Raw genomic sequence first — 16,299 nt, forward strand, 5'->3', positions numbered from 1 at the left:
GGGATGATCTGGCTCCTGCCGCCATCACACTCTCTGTTTCTGGGATTTGGAACAACTCTTACACAGCACCCGAGCACTTTTGTGTTTTCCAATGAGAAAACTGGATGCATTCAAGTGTATTTTAAATCTCTGGCTTTCAAACCCACTCAGACAGTTCTCAGAGCTATAATATTTTTAATATTTCTATTTCTATGGCCTGGGCCAGGCCCTAATGTTCTTTCTTTAGGCTGAGACTGCTCAGGGAGTGCAGCAGCCCTGGGTCTCAGGGACAAGGCTGGATGCCATAATCCAGTCCCTTCTGCTTTATGGCTGTTATTATCTTTTCCCACCAGCAACACGAGTTGCACACAGGTGGAATTTAAAGCCGGGGACGATGTGAAGTGTGTTTTGAATAATAGATGGGTTTCAGTCAGGTCTCCTTAACGTGTAATTAAAAATGAAGATAAATACAAGGCCTGTGGCTGTGAACTCGGTGCATCCTCTGTTGTGGTGGGCCTGGGGGAGAGGTGGTTCCTTTCTAATCTTCCTGGCTGGGTCTCTGTGAAATCCTTCCGTGGAGATGACACAGTTTGCTCTCCCTGGAGTGAAGGGCTGCTGTTCTGTCCTTAGGAAATCCAGCTGATTTCCCGGAGTCAGGGAATATGAGGGTTATTCCCGTTCATTCTCACCTTCCTTCCATTTGAAAGATCCATCATCTTCTTTATTTTTCCACATTTTTTGTACGTCACATCATCTCTCTATTTTATTATTATTATTATTATTACAATTATTATATTTATTATTATTTATTTATTCATTTTCCCCTGACCTCCTACACCCACAAATTTCCTGTATCCCCATCCAGGTGGGCCTCCAGCAGCCAGCCTGAAGTGAATTCCGTGTTCAAGTCCCTGCACACAGAAAGAACAGGGTCTGCCGTAAAGACAGGGCAGCAAAAGATTGGGAAACGATCTAAAAAATGTTCAATCAAGGTTCCTTCCAGTCAGCTGAAAGACTTTGTGGCTGTGAGCACTTCCACCATGTCGTCACTTGCACGGAACTTGGAGGAGCAGCCAGACATTGACACTGATGAGAGGAAAAGTCTCGGGGAAATCAAGCTAGCAGATCTTTTCAGGGGAGGAAAAGTTGGTTTCTTTTGTGTTCTGAGCAGCCACTGTGCAGATAAAACTGTCTGATACTAAGAGGATGGAGAGCAGTGAATTTAGTCAGAGCTTGCTGTGGGTGTTTTGAGCAGTGTCAGTGAAATCTCCTGAAATTCTGCGCTGGCTGCGAAGCGTCGGGCAGGGAAGAGCTGCACCTCAGGGATGAGCCTGTGAGCAGCTCCCACCCTCAGCTTCAGGTCTGGGAGAGGAGAAATTGATAAGGTGAGAGCAGAAGGTGGTTGAGGAGAGAGGGAAGGAGATGGGAAGGAGTTAACAGCTCAAAAAATCAAAGTGGACTTCCCAAATGAAGAAGGAAAGTCAGCACAAGGGAGGCTCCCATTGGTGATCTCCAAGCTCAGAGCGCTGGATTGCTGGGAAATGACTCCTGAGCTCCTTGGAGGTCGTGTCAGGTTGTTTTGCCAAAACATTTTCCCTCTTCTGCCTGTGTTTAGTGTGCGTTTTCAATGCTCTGAAGGGCACAGGTGCAGGATGTCCTTGTCAGGGACTCTCGTTCCCAGGGAGGTGTGGGGCTGGTGCCAGGGGCTCCTGAGAGCAGGAGAGCAGGACAGGGCAGGGGTGGAAAAGGGTTTCCATCCCCTCAGAGGGGCTGGTGCTCACTTTCACCCCACGAGTGCAAAAAGGTTTCAGTCAGGGGTGGCAGAACCCCTTGCACTGGGGGCCCTGGGGCTCATTTCATTACTGTGTAACCGTGTTTAACAATGTGGGGGCTTCATTTGCAAGGAGAACATCTCCATTTTTTAAAGGAGATGTGATTTTTAAGGACTGTGATTTGAGTTGAGCTTTGCTGTGACAACAGCGCCTGTTCCCACTGTTTGAACTTTGGGTGAGGTTTCATTCCGTGCTCAGCTTACTGCAGGACATTTTCATGATTCCATGTGAGGTTCTGTGGCTTTAAAAAAAAAATAAATCTGCTGTTATAAACAAAATAAAACGTCATCAGATCCTTCTCCAAGGTGAATGACACACGGCCTCTCGCTGCTGGGACTCTATTTTATGTTTTAAGCCTGGAGCATGGGGATTCCGTGAGTGACCTGTCCCATTTTCCATTGCAGATGACAACACCCTGCACGGGCCCGTGTTCCTCCAGGAGCCCGACAGCCTCATCTTCCCCTTGGACTCAGAGGAGAAGAAAGTGAAGCTGAGCTGTGAAGTGAAAGGAAATCCCAGACCAACCATTGGGTTTGTTCAGTGTTTTAACTCCTCTTGGGACCATCACCCATGAGCCTTTCTCCTGTGTGGGTTGGTGATGTCCCTGGAGGGTACCACAGTGCTGATCCCCAAAAAATCCCGAGGGCAGCTCTGATCTTTGCTCCGTGACAGGGACAGAACCCAGGGAGTGGCTGGAGCTGGGCCGGGGGTGGTTTAGGTTGGATTTTAGGGAAAGGTTCTTTTCCCAGGGAATGGGCACAGCCCCGAGGCTGCCAGAGCTCCAGGAGCATTTGGACAGACACCACTCCCAGGGTGGGATTTGGGGTGTCCTGGCCAGGTTTTGGATGGTCCTTGTGGGTCCCTTCCAGCTCAGGATGTTCTGTCATCCTGGAGCCTTAGGAACAGAGGGAATGGACACCAGGAAATCTCCAGGTGCTGCAACTCAATCGCAAAATTCAGACAGCAGTTCTGAAAGGTTGCAAAAGGATTATAAATAGTCCTGGCTCTCAGATTAACCGTCCTTTCCCATAAACATGGACAAATCTCCTGATTCTTTTCAGCTTTAGTAGCTGCTTTGGGATCCTTGGAGGAAGGTGCTGTCCTCCTGCAGAGCTGTTGCTGCTGTAAATCGCTGGTGCTGCTCTTCTCTTTCCTCTGGTGCCTCTCTCTCTCTGCTCAGCACTAAATGCCACTCTGGAACCAATTAGAGTCACCAGGCCTCTGCCTCTGTGCTGGCTCCTCACACCCAGCTGGTTAATGCCACGAAATCCATGGATTCGTGGTGCAAACACATCTCCAGAGTGGTGGGAAGGACTGTGTCCTCCTCCCTGCTCCATCCAGGCCTGCTCTGGCTGGGGCTGGAATTCCTCAGTGCTGCCCCAATTTGTGACAACATCTGCCAGGAGGGAATTTTCCTAAATTTATAAACAACCAGCCAGCAAGTCAGGAGAGAGGGGAAAAAAAAAATAAAATATCCTCAGCGGACTTGAATGGGTTCGAGATCCTGTCTCAGGGACTCCCCCTTGCCAAGTGATTAATTCCAAAGAGCAGCAGCACCAGCAACTCCAGCAGCATTAATCATTTCAGAGACTGAAATATCTGTCAGGGCTATTGCTCTTTCAGTTAAACACCGGAATATTTCAGTACCGCTCAGGAAATTTGCATTTTTGTGCCGTCTTTGTTTGTTTGTTTGTTCTCTAATTTTTAATAAGCAGCCAGAGCCATTCTAAATCTTCCTTTACTTCAAGTGCCCAAGAGCATCAGCAGAGTTTAACTTTGGCATTCCGTGCTGCAGGTGGAAGTTAAATGGGAGCAGCATCGACGTGGGCATGGATTACCGCTACAGGCTGCTGGAAGGGAACCTGCTGATCAATAATCCCAATAAAAGCCAGGATGCTGGAACGTACCAGTGTGTAGCAACAAACCCCTTCGGAACCATCGTCAGCAGAGAGGCACAGCTGCAGTTTGCTTGTGAGTAAAGGAGGCAGCCTCTGTTCCCACAGCGGGCTGGAAAAAGAAAATAAAATAAAATGGGAGCTGGGTGTCTTTTCCCAGCTTTTCCCGGTGTGGTCTCTTGAATTCATGGAGTGGGAAAGAGGGGAGGTGTGAATGAGGAATACAGAGCTTGAATTATCATTGTTTTGCTGAAATGGTATGGATTTTTTCAGGATAAAATGTCTGATTTCTTGAGGAAGAGGTTACCTCAAGGATCTGGCAAATGGGATCTCACTGTTGGGAATTTTTTTTTGCCTTTCCTTGGAGATTTAAATCTTCAAAATGTTCAAAAGGAGCATATAGGGTAAAACATCTTATTTCTTGAGGAAGAGGTTACCTAGGGAAGGATCTGGCAAATGGGATCATCTCACCACTGGATTTTTTACCTTTCCTTGGAGATTTAAACCTTCAAAATGTTCAAAAGGAGCACAGAGGGTAAAAAGTCCTGTTTCCTGAGGAGGAGGTTACCTAGGAAAGGACCTGGCAAATGGGATCTCCCCATCGTTTTTTTTTTTTTTAACCTTTCCTTGGAGATTTAAAGCTTCTAAATGTTCCAAAGGAGCAAAATCTCCACAAGGGATGGATCCACAGAGATAGATTTCACAAGTCCTGGGTTTCAGTGGTACATCAGGCGTGGGCGCTCTGAGGGCAAAAGGGGAAGAATGGGCAGCTCTGTGTTTATTTGGGGTTAAAGCAGAGTTGCAGCTTCTTACCAAAAGCTGAGGGTCAGAAAATGCAGCGTCTTGCTGTTAATTCACATTTAACTCACTCCTTTTAAGAGTTAAATTGTGAATCTTGGGACATCAGTAATGTGTGTTGTTCTTCAAGGGCTGTGTTATTCTTCTGTAGCCTTTTCAGGGAAGATTAAACTGTGATTGAGCCGTTCAGCCTCCTGTGGAGGGCAGACAGGGTCAGCAATTTCATCCTTGAAATATGTATTTGGGTTACAAACTCATTATGATAAAAGTGCTAATATTTCCCCCGAATACTTGGGTTTTTTTTTTTTATATATGTCATTTTCATTTCAGGTTTTTTCTTTTTTCTTCCTCTCTCTTTTTCCCTTTCTCTTCCCTCCTTTTTCCTTTTTTTTTTTCCTTTTTTTCCTTTTTTTTTTCCTTTTTTTCCTTTTTTTTTTTTTTTTTTTGTTCCACGGTAGTTGTCTCTGAAATTGAACATATTTTCACTGAGTGAGGAATCTGCTGTGCCACGGTAACAGAATATGGATTAATGACACCCTGAGCCCTGTTCTTACAGCAACACAGGCTTTCAGAAAATAAAAAAGCTATAAACTCTTGAGTACGGATCTAATAATGGCTTCCCCACAAAGATCTATGAAAACACAGCTGAACTAGATTAAACGAGGCACTTTGGATTTTCAGGGCTGGGGCTTAGCTCGACGGTTTTATTCTCCGTGCTGTGGTTTGTGTTGGGAAATAACCCTGGGATCAGCCAGGAGCTGTGGCTGGGAGGAGGCACTTTGGGGCTGAGCCCACCCCGTCAGACATGGGATTCAAATCGTTTGGATCCTGCTCCTGTTGAGGATGGAGAGAAAGCTCCCATTGATTTTCGGTGGCTCCAGGGTTGGCCCACACCCCTCCCAAAGTGATGAATTTGCAGCTTGTTCTGCCTGCTCAGCTCCCGTCCCTTTGGCAGGGCAGGGAGGATGAGCTCCCAGGGTGTCCTTGCCAAATTATTCCTGCTGACCATGGAATAATGATGCTTTGGGAAGGCTGAGCTGGAACAGAGAGTGGACAGAGCTGGAGAATAAAGTAGAGATTTATTGAAAGGCCTCCAGGATCCACCTTGGGCAGGACAAGAGCCTGGCCAGGGCTGCACCCAAGGTGGACCCAAAATGGACAAACGGTCACCGGGTCTCACACTTTTATGAGTTTTGGTCCATTTGCATCTTGGGGTTTAATTGTCCAATTCCAGCTCCAGGCTGTGAGGTCCCATCCTTCTTGTCCCTCCCTCCAGCCCACCCTTGTTTGTGCTTTTGGGCTGAGTGTTGTCCTTGGTGTGCAGCAGGAGAAGGATTTGTTTTGTGTCCCTGCTGTGTGCAGAGCTGAGTGACACTGACTGTGAGCTCAGAGCTGCACCCCTGGGCACCACAGAACCTGAAATACATGGGAGATAAAACTTCAGGCATCAGTACAAAATGGAACATTTCACAGGTGCTGGAAGTTGTTCAGTCGCTCTCTGAAATTCCCTGGAAGGAGGTGGTGGCAAGGTGAGGGTCGGTCTCTCCTCTGAGGGAACAAGTGACAGGACAAGAGGAAGTGGCCTCAAGTTGTGACAGGGGAGGAGAGCAATAGAAATTTATTTATTAAGGTTTGGTTAAGCACTGGAAAAGGCTGCCCAGGGCAGTGGTGGAGTCACCATCCCTGGAATTGCTCAGACAATGAGCAGATGTGGCACTTTGTGATGTGCTTTAGTGGCCCTGGTGTTTGCTCAGAGGCTGGACTTGGCCTTGGGGTCGAGGACTTGGCCTTGACCTTGACCTTAATGTCTGATTTACACCCAGACCTCCGTAGTCATCAGGTCACCGTGGGAAGTTCTTCCCCAAATCAGCCCTGGAGGAGCTCCAGCTCTGCCCAGCCCTTGCAGACCCTGCTCAGGGCTGTGCATTTGGAGATCTGTGCATTCAGGTTTAGTTCCATTTGGTGACCTCTGGTGGTGCTGATCTTCCAACCTGTCCCAAACGGGCAGCACTGCTGGAAATGTGTTCAGAGGAATTGGGACAGCTCAAGGTTTCCCTCCCGTTCTAATTCTCTGCTGAGGGATGTCCAAGTTGTTTATGATCCCAGTGGGATGAGCGGGGCAGGACAATTCCTGCTGATTTACGAGCTCCTATAGGGGAGCATCTCTAATTAGAGATAACTCTGAATTTATTTTACCTTGCTGAGGCTGCAGTTTGTGTTTTACTGCCAGAAACCAGACAGTTCTGCACATCTCCAGTCCCCCCCCCACCCCAGGGGTCTCCTTGCTCCATCTCCACCTCCACCAGCGGCAGCTGAATCATCCCAAGCACATCCCAACCATCCCAAGCACAGGCCCAAGCCTCTCCCAGCAGATAACCCCTCTCTTTCCCCTTGGAGCCACCCCCAGTGCTCACAGATGAAATATTCTCTCCCTTCTGTCTTAACTTGACTCAATTTGGGCCTAAACTCCTCAGCAGGCTTTTTGGTTTAACCTGAAAATTCATCCTGCCAGCTGCAGGGTGCTGGTTTGGAAATGAACCCTCTGGGAGCGGGTGAGGAGCTGGGCAGGAGCTGTTGGCTTTCTCATCGGCAAACTGATGCTTGTCACATGCTGTCCATGTGGAAATGGGTATCCTCAGAGGAAAATCGAGTCTGAATCAGAGCTGGGTTTCAGTCACATAGTTGTTTCACCCCCTGTTGTTACAACAACTGCCTGAAAGCGATGTCTGCGGAACAGGAGCTGTTAGAGAAATGGGATCTGCTTTTCGGGGGGGTTTATCTGTGGGGCCCCATGAGGGGGGCATGGCTGATGCCCTTCCCTCTGCTCTGTGCTCAGAGGCCTCTCTGAAATCCCCTTCCCAACCCGTGGCCATTTCCCAGGAAGGAGCTTCCCCTGACTCTCTAATTTAGCAGATCCATGCTGACGTCGTGGGTGTTTTCTGCACTTGGCCAAAATGATATTGAGACGTCCAGGGGGCTGAGGGACCGATTTCATAACTGGGGAACGAGCCCATTGATTTGCATTTTCCCCCATGTTCCCACATCCCAGCGTTTCCCTTGGCTGAAATCCTGCCTGAGCCGTGCTCAGGGCAGCCACCAGTGTTAGGGATGAGCTCCCAAGCTCTGCTCCTTCCCCACAGGCTCTGACGGGTGGAAAACTAGGCTAAGCCTCACGTAAGCTCCTCGTTTTTTCCCTTTCTTTTCCTTTTTCTCTTTTTTTTTTTTTTTTTTTTTGATGAATACGACCAAGAGGGAGTTTGCAGCAGAGGATGGATCTATAACCTACTTTACTTTCATCTGGGATAGAAGGACCCTGAAGTCAGAGCAGAAATGGAGGATTTTTTTTTTTTTACCTGCTTTGTTTCCCCCCCAGGGTTATCAATAAGCTGAATACATTATTACTTACAGCAGTGGCACCTGGAAATTATCTTTACACGTCGTCCTAAAGCTGGGAATCTCCTAAGCCTGCAGTGATTTTTGGGGAGTTATTCTGGTTTCTGTCTGGAAGGAGCTCTGGAGAGGGCAGGGAGTGTTGGAGCCAGCTGAGGATCACAGGACACTCACAGCACCACAGTTCCTCTCCTGCTTTTAGGAATTCAGGGAAAAGCAAGGCACAGGCTTGACATTTTTCCTCATCTCTCTTCATATTTATTCCTTTTGCCTTTAATTTGAAAAAAAAATGAAAAAGCAGATATTTCTTATATATATATATATATATATATATAGGGGCTTTATTCTTTAAAACTAAATGGTGATGTAGGTGTTTTGTTTTTTTTAAATGAACCTCCAAACATCTTGTAAAAACCGATTTTAGAGTAGTAAACGTCTGCAGAGCTGTAGGGTGATGTTTTCGTGGCATATTCCAATCACTTTTCATGGTTTGTGTGGCTGGAGAACAGGACAGGGAATCAGGAGGTTTTGTTATTTGCTCTTTTATTAGGAAACTTTCTTGTGCCACGTCCCCTTTTGCCTCCGGACCTCCTGGTCTGTGAATGAAATAATGCTCTTGACCTGGCTGAGGAAATAATTACCATCCTTAGATGATCCTTCCAGGTTCTGTGTCAATGCAAACCAGTATTTTCTCTAAATGTGTGGAAATAGCAGTTGCAGGAGCCAAGCCCAGGCTTGGCAAAGGCCACAGGTGGATTCTGCAGGAAAATTTCTGTTTCTGTTCATGGGATGCAAGGGCAGTGCAGAACAACTTTATCCCAGTGGCCGCTTTGTCTTTATTTTGCTTTTTTCTTTCCCGTTTTCCCTCTAGAAAGCAAAGCCAGGAGTCAGCATTGGCATGTGGAGAATGGAGGAGCTTTAAATGTGTTTGTGGCAAGTTGTCCCGTGTTGGTTTCCCTGTCTGCAGCAAACACGAGTGGCATTTCAGCATCCATCGGGCCCGAGAGAGGAACAGAACGGAAAAACAGCAGCACTCTGAGATGCTGCTGAGCCCCAAAACGTGAATTTCCACAGGGAGGCTGCACCACCAGAGCTGAGGATCTCTGAGGGCTGGGGTTTGGTTGGGTTTTTTATCGAGTAAAGAAAAATTTTCCTTTGAAACTTCCTGCTGAGTGAGCTTGAGTCATATTATCCAGAAAATCTGTGGCTGCCCCTGGATCCCTGGCAGTGCCCAAGGCCAGGTTGGACACTGGGGCTTGGAGCAGCCTGGGACAGTGGGAGGTGTCCCTGCCCTCTGTCATGGACTCGAATGAATTCTGGGACTCAGTGATGGTATTTTACATTATTTGGGGTCAGAATTTGCATTCCTGTCACTGACCAGGGAGTGGGAAGGTGCAGAAGAGCCCGGGGGGGGACACAAGAGGGGTACAACACCTCTTGTGTCCATGGGAATTGTGCTCTCTGCCCACTGCAAAGTCATCTGTGCTGCAAGAAAGTGCAAACAGAGCTTTTTTTTTTTTTTTCTCCTTTTTTTTTAGTCTAGGAAAAGATAAAAAACTTCAGAGAGCGAAATAACCCCATTCGAGTCAACCCAAGGGGAAACGTCTGCCCAGATTTTCTAGATTAAAGTAATAAAATTTTCAGAGTCCTCAGCATTTTTTGTCTCGAGCAGAGGAGCTGCTTCAAAATAAATGTTTGAAATATTTCCTGTCGAAGGAAGGCAAACAGGCAGTTTTTATGAAGTGGAACATGAAGACAAGGAGGAATTTTTTTTTCATAATATCAGAGAAGAGTGGTTTGATTTTGGAAAAGAAAAACGGGTGCCTTGCAGGAATTTCTAAGAGCTCCCGTTTCCCTGGGAGATCAGTGGTGGAAGGAAGGCAGAAAAGCCCTGGGGCTGGTTGGGAGCAAGGATCAAACCCCATTGAGGTGGAATTTGAGCCATGAGGGTCCAGAAATCACTTTGGCTTTAACAGAAAGACTCGGGAAAATCCAAACAAGAGAACCCAGATAGAGATGTCCAAGTCTGAGATGACAGAGAGGTCAGAGGTGTGAGTGCTAAAGTTGCCCAGGCAGGGCCTTGTTAATGTCCACAGCAATAAAGTCCAAGGAAAAATATTTTCCAGCAGGGAGAGGGCTGGGGGAAATGCCAGGATATTTACCTCTAAAACTTCTTTTTCCTTTCTTTTCTCCTCGGCGAAGTAGAAATCCCGGTGAAATTTCTGCTCTAAAGGTCAAATTAGAAAGCTTTCATCCCCAGCCTTGTAAACTATTTCTCAAATCAGTGACTCTCGAAATTATTCATTAGAACACCAGCTCTTAAACTAAAATTCTATTAAACTCTGTATCAAAGGGGTTTTATTCCAACCCACGCAGCTCTCTGGGTAGTCCTGACACACCAGCAAGGACACAGGCTGGAGAACTTCATCTCTCTCTTGGTGGAAGGGATGGCAGGAAATCCAGCTAAACGTCAGGTGCAGTTTTACAGAGACAGTGTTCGGGGCTGGTGGGATTACCAGCAGGCAAATCCTGTCTGTTGTGGGTGCCAGTGAAGAGCTTCCAGCCTTCTTTCCTGGGAGTTCTTCCAACCTGTGCCCCCTCATATCCAAAGTGGGTTGAGGTGCACTGGGATCCCCTCTCTGAGACTGGTTTTATATTTATATATTTATATATTCTTTTTTTTTTTTAATTTATTTTATTTTATATATATATATATTTTAATTCCCACAGTTTGTAGCCAACAACCACTGGAGATGGGTGATCATGCCAGTGCCTCCACCTGGTTGTGAGTTTTGTCCAGGACATGACCCTGGGATCTGTTGTGTGTGGAGAGTTGTGCAAAGGTGATGAGAATAATTTGGGAGAGGGCATCCAAATATCCCTGAGAAGGAGGTTCTTTGCTCAGGCTGAACCAGGAGGGTTTGGCCAATCCTTCTGTCAGGTTTTTTTGGTGCAGATGTCATTGCTGGCCTAATGAGATTCCCTTGGGATGAGTCCTGTGCTCTTTAATAAAAGGAATAATCTCATGGCCTTCAATTCAAGGGCTGGATGTGACCTTAAACATCACCCTAAATTTTAGATTGCTGGGATTATCTTAAAATTATAGAAGGGGTTTGAGAAGGCAGAGCCCATTATGATCTGTAAATCTCTTTAAGTCATGCTTAAAAATTGCCTTTGGGTGTCTTGGCTGTGTCTGGGTACCCAAGGGGATTGGGCATTTCACATATTAAAAAGGAAATTCCACCTTTCCTATACCATCATTTCCTATTGTGTGGGTGCTTTAAAGTTCACCTAATATTAGTAAAGGTGGTTTCGTCCAGTCCAGAATACCCAAAATCACCGGTGAACGTGTGTTGGCTCTCTAATTCATCACATCCTGGATAATCAGGTTCATTTTTAACCATTCTGTTCTCCTGTGCTCAAAGTACAACCCAGTCTCCAGGGTGAAACACCAACCACAACTGCCCATAAAATACAAGCAGGTTAAAAGAGCTCCTGACGTGCTGATCCAAGGGTTTGTTGCTCATCTAAGTGAAGCAGGAGGTTCCTAACCCAACACTTATTTGTAGTACGGTAGGAATGGCACAAAGGCTGTGCTAATTCCCAGCAATTCCCAGCTGGATGCACAGATGTGTGGGGATCACCCACCCTTCTCCCTCCCTGTGCTGCTCCTGGGCACAAACTCCGTGTTCCCTCTGCCCAGGCTCACTGGAAGTCTCATTTTGTCAGGGTAATGATGCCCAGGGATGCAACTCCTGTGCTTTGAGGGTTCCTTGCTGTTAACACCAACTCAGTTGAGTGACATCAACGATGTGTTATCAAATTTGCTTTCCAGAGCTCTCTAGAGAGGCGACTTTTAAGTGAAATCCACTAACATTTTTATTTTTCTAGGCCTGTTAGCCGTGTTTTTCTCTGGCAATTAAAACCCAGTGAAGTGTAAAGCAGTGATTGATGTGGGTACATTTTTTGTTGGAATACAGCGAAAGCAGAAATCCTTTCATAGCAGTTAAACAGGAATAATAGGTGAAAATAGCACTGACACTGCTTTTTCTAATCGTTAGGATTAAAAAAATAAAAAACAAAACCCTGAACTGTAATGACAAAGGGCTCGCTAATGGTGAGTTTTTGACAGAGTGTCATTCAAGGCACTGCACGGCAGAGCTGCCTCCCTCATGATACAGTCACAGAAATTGGCTTTCTAAAGGACATGCAGACACCTGCCACCACCAATTTGCATCATTGACTCCTCATCTCATTTGCTGCAATATTTTTTTGGGGTGGTTTTTAATAGCTCTTGCACGGAGGGGTCTCTTCCTAATTGCAGCAGCGGCGTAATTACGAAGCATTTTGTGTTCTAAAAATAGGCACGTGGGGGGGGAAATAAAAAATAAAAATCAAAGCAAAGCGTGGAAAAACTCCTCAGGCAAACAAAGCCAGCAAAACAGAGCTCAGCTTTCACAAAAAATAGGGATCTCTGTCACGGCCCCAGTGCCCTGAGACTGGCAGGCTCCTGAGGGAAGTCTTGGTGTTCCAGTCGGGTTCCCAGGGCACGCTGAGTTCAGGGAATCTGTTATTTCCATTATTTCTGTTGTTTCCATTATATCTATGGTTGTTGTTGTTGCAGCCACTGATGGGGAACCAAGGGGGGATGTGTAGCTGCTCTGCTGGGGTAGGAGTCTCACCACTGGGACAATCAGTGGAGCTGGAAATGATGAGGGATGTAAATACAGAAATCTGAGGCCAAATTTTACCCTGACCGCCCCAGCAGGAGCTGATGTGACCTTGTTTGTTTGCCCATCCTTCGATGCCATCGGGGAAATATTCCTTTAAAACTTTGCTTGCCTAGGAGTCACTTAGAAAAAGAATTACCACATTTCATAAAGCTCAAACCCAAGCAGGTCCTAAGAAAAGGAGAAAAGGCTGCAGCTCCTTTTCTTTTGCTTATAATTGAATCTTCTTTGCTATAAGGACTGATTTTTTGCAGGCAAAATTTGGGGAAATTTTTCACTACTGTGGACAGCTTGGGTAATTGTTACTGAGCAAAGCCACATGGATTTGATGAAAGTTTCCAAATGCCATTTCCTGAGACAAACTACCCAGTCTGGAGGGGCCGGGGATCATTTCAGATTGCTTAAGCTTTTATTAAACCCCATAACACGTCATTCCATCCAATAATACCCTGCCCAAAGTGAGGAGCTGGTGGGCTGACAGCTGCTGCTGGCACCTCCTGGGCTTTGGAGCATTTTTTGGGGGCGCAGGGATCTGTGTCGGCCTGGCATCACCTCCCGGGACCTGCCCGAGTTGTGGCCCTGAACATCAAGGCGGAGTTTTAATGGAAGCTACGGAAAAACCTCATTATGCCAGCAAAGCCATTCAAGTCCCCATTAAGGGCTGGGTGTTGGTGTGTGCATTGCACTCCAGTGCATTTCAGAAGCAGATGTCAAGGTTCTGTGCAAATATTAGCTAATTAAACCTCTTCTGAGAGACACAGCTGAAGTGCTTGTCCTTAGGGACGGGCAAACTTTGTCACCGAGAGCTGCAGTGACTTTCCCAAAGTCAGGCGGCTGCCTTTAAATACATCCAGCTGAAAAGAAATAATAATACATGCAACTTTCTGCTTCTGCGGGTCTGTTCAGCTTGATTTAGGGTTGATACCATCCAGAAAGCGTTTAAAAGGCACCTTAACTCATTCATTAACTAAAGTGTGAGTAGCTGTTGCTCACAATAACCTCCCTGCATTCCTGTGACACCCCCCTGTTGTATTCTCCTCTTGAAATCATTACTAATTGCTAATTAGCAATCCTTCTCTAGTGCTGGGGTTACTGGAGCTCACACAATATTCTTTCTGTGCTCACTGGAGTCCTTGGTTTGGTATTGTGAGAATTGTTGGCAGCACGCTGATCTCCGGAATTGCAGGTGTTAATATTTTCTTCCTCAGTTTTTCCTTTTAATCTCATGGGTCTGTGGGTTTGTTTGGTGGGTTTGGGTTTTTCTATAAAAATAAAAATCCTTCTCTGCTGCCCAGGGCTTTTAGGTTTGAGGACAAAGGGAAGTGGAACTTGGTGGTGCTGTCACCATGAAGCTGAACCATCCACTCTGCAATTCCAAGATTGCGAGGCAGATCCTAAATCATGCTCCTCACGGTTAAAATCTTCATGATATTATTGTTCATCCCAAGTTAGGTGTCGGAAAACCAAACCTGTGGCCTTCAGAAAGCACGGGCACAATCAGCCTGATGGCTTGGATGAGGCATTAGCCTTTCTTATAATTACCTTAATCTTGTTCTTTTGCTCAGAGCCAGATTTGAAGGAAGCTTTTCAGAGCTGACTCCCAAAGCCTGATGCTTTGCACTGCAAGCACTAGTGATGAATGCTCTGCTTTATTTGCTGATTTTGACCATCCTTGCAGCATTTCCTAGATGTTCATCCAAGCAGAGGCTGCTTTTCCTGGTAGCAATCCTTTTCTTGTCAATATTGATGTAAAAAACAGCCCATTTCTTCCTGCAGGCATTATTTGGGCTTGAGGCTGTTACTCCTCCTGCAGCTGTCTTGAGAGAGGATGGGATCCAGCCTTGTGCCCATGTGCAGTCAAAATATATAAAAATCTGTGCACTGGCAGGTGACCAGGGGAGTGTTACAGTGGTTCCTGTAAAATTTAAAAAAAAAAAAACAAAAAAACAAAAACCAAACTTGTAAATTTTATAGAATTTAAGAATGAAAAATTATATCTAATTGATTTTTTTTTCTGTTTTCCATATGTCCTAAGCCAGAAAAGAAAGACAAAAAGGCCTCATAAAGATTTCTTTCCTAAAAAGGGAGATGAAGCAGTAACAACTCTGGATTTTATTTATTTAAATTTTTTTAAGGATGTGTGCAGAAAATGGGTTTTTTTTAAAAGAGGATAAAAATCAAGGCTCCGTTTTCCATCCTTGTAACCTTATAATGATGATCCCACCAGTTCCTGCTGATAAATATTTATCACCTCTGTGTTTTCTCTGGTTCCCAACTGCACTGACAACAGGCCTGTAATTGCCAAACCAAGGCTCAGCTACGCTGCAAACCAGGGGGGAGAAAAAAAAAACCAAAATTGAAATGCAGGGAATTGTTAAAGATCAGAGGCTGCCAAAGCGACTCCATGTCTTGGTGCTCCCACCGAGCAGCTGCCGGTGACAATCCTGGTGCCGCTGCTCAGCGCAGAGTCACCTCCTCCCTTCACTGCAGGTCTCTGGAGTTCAGCGTGCAAGGAGAGCAGAGGGAGCTGTGGTTTTGGGGCCTTGAGGAGAGGAAGAAGAGAGAGGTGGAAGGAGGAATTGAATCTGTGATGAAAGCACTGTGTGTTTTAACACGCGGCTGGTGCAAGAGGCTTCCTTGTGGGGGAGGGAGGGTCTCCACACGTGGGCTGGGGGGGCATCAGCAGTGAGGGAAACAGGCTGCCTTGGCACGGAATCCCTTCCTTAAGGCACTTAATTCTTCCTAAATCCATACAACAAACCTCCCCCGGCGTTCCAGGTGCTGGGCTTTCCTCCAGCCGTGGGGTAAAAATGATTTGCGCCGTTTTCTGTGGGTAAATCAGCACCTCCTGCCCTCTCCAGCCTGGGAAAGGCATTTCCTGATCCTTTTGTTGATGCTCCTCAGCCTCCTGCCGCCTCACGTTCCACCCAGATCCCACCAGCCCACCCTCCCAGCTGACATTTCCTTCATTTCATCATTTTCCATCCGTGCTCCTCGTGAGGAGAAGCCTTCGATGAGCCTTTAACCGAGTTCTTTCTCTCCTGGCAGACCTGGAGAACTTCAAGACCAGGACGAGGAGCACGGTGTCGGTGCGGCAGGGCCAGGGCATGGTGCTGCTCTGTGGGCCCCCACCCCATTCCGGAGGTAAGGAGCTTTCCTTCTCCTCATTTCGGTGCCTGGCAGCGGACTGTGAGGTTTCCACCCGCAGGGAAGAGGATTCTCTGGGTTTTCAGGACGTTTGAAGCAGTCACCTGCCAGGGGAGGTGGTGGCAGGGCCGCCCTGGCTGAGGGCTGCTGGGTGGGCCTGGAGAAGCTCCAGTGGGGGATAAACGCAGAGAAAGAGCTCGTTATTAATCAGAATATCGTGCGAAACGGGTCTGTAGAGGATTCTCGAAGCCTGACTGAGAGCTCCCACAGTCTTGTACATCTGTGTGTAAACTCTGAGATAAGAAATGCCGGCTTAGAAAGGCCGTGGCATAGGGAAGACATTGTTGAGAGAGAAATGGAACTGGAAACAAGTTTCAAACCGTGGCCTCGCAAACAGACCAGATACTTTGGAGATTTAGAGCTGTGAAAGATGCATTGCACCAAACCCATGTGGGGTATTTTTAGATGATTGGCTTTAAGGCATTTACAGCGTTGTGTGGCAAAAGCTGATAGATCAAGAAAGGCTTA

At 46.6% G+C, this 16,299-nt stretch overlaps 1 protein-coding gene across 2 annotated transcripts in view; it reads left to right on the forward strand.

Moving 5' to 3' along the window:
* LOC136296589 (contactin-4) overlaps positions 1 to 16,299 on the forward strand; it is a 260,514-nt gene that overhangs the window by 164,602 nt on the left and 79,613 nt on the right. For both annotated transcript variants that reach the window (XM_066195773.1, XM_066195774.1), the window contains exons 4-6: positions 2,216 to 2,342; positions 3,607 to 3,782; positions 15,673 to 15,768. In XM_066195773.1, the coding sequence (XP_066051870.1) occupies positions 2,216 to 2,342; positions 3,607 to 3,782; positions 15,673 to 15,768 (399 nt within the window). The remainder of the gene's footprint in view (positions 1 to 2,215; positions 2,343 to 3,606; positions 3,783 to 15,672; positions 15,769 to 16,299) is intronic.

The sequence above is a fragment of the Chamaea fasciata genome, unplaced genomic scaffold (genome assembly GCF_029207755.1).
Source record: "Chamaea fasciata isolate MVZ Bird 193981 ecotype frontalis unplaced genomic scaffold, bChaFas1.0.hap1 SCAF_13, whole genome shotgun sequence".
NCBI classification, from domain to species: Eukaryota; Metazoa; Chordata; class Aves; order Passeriformes; family Sylviidae; genus Chamaea; species Chamaea fasciata.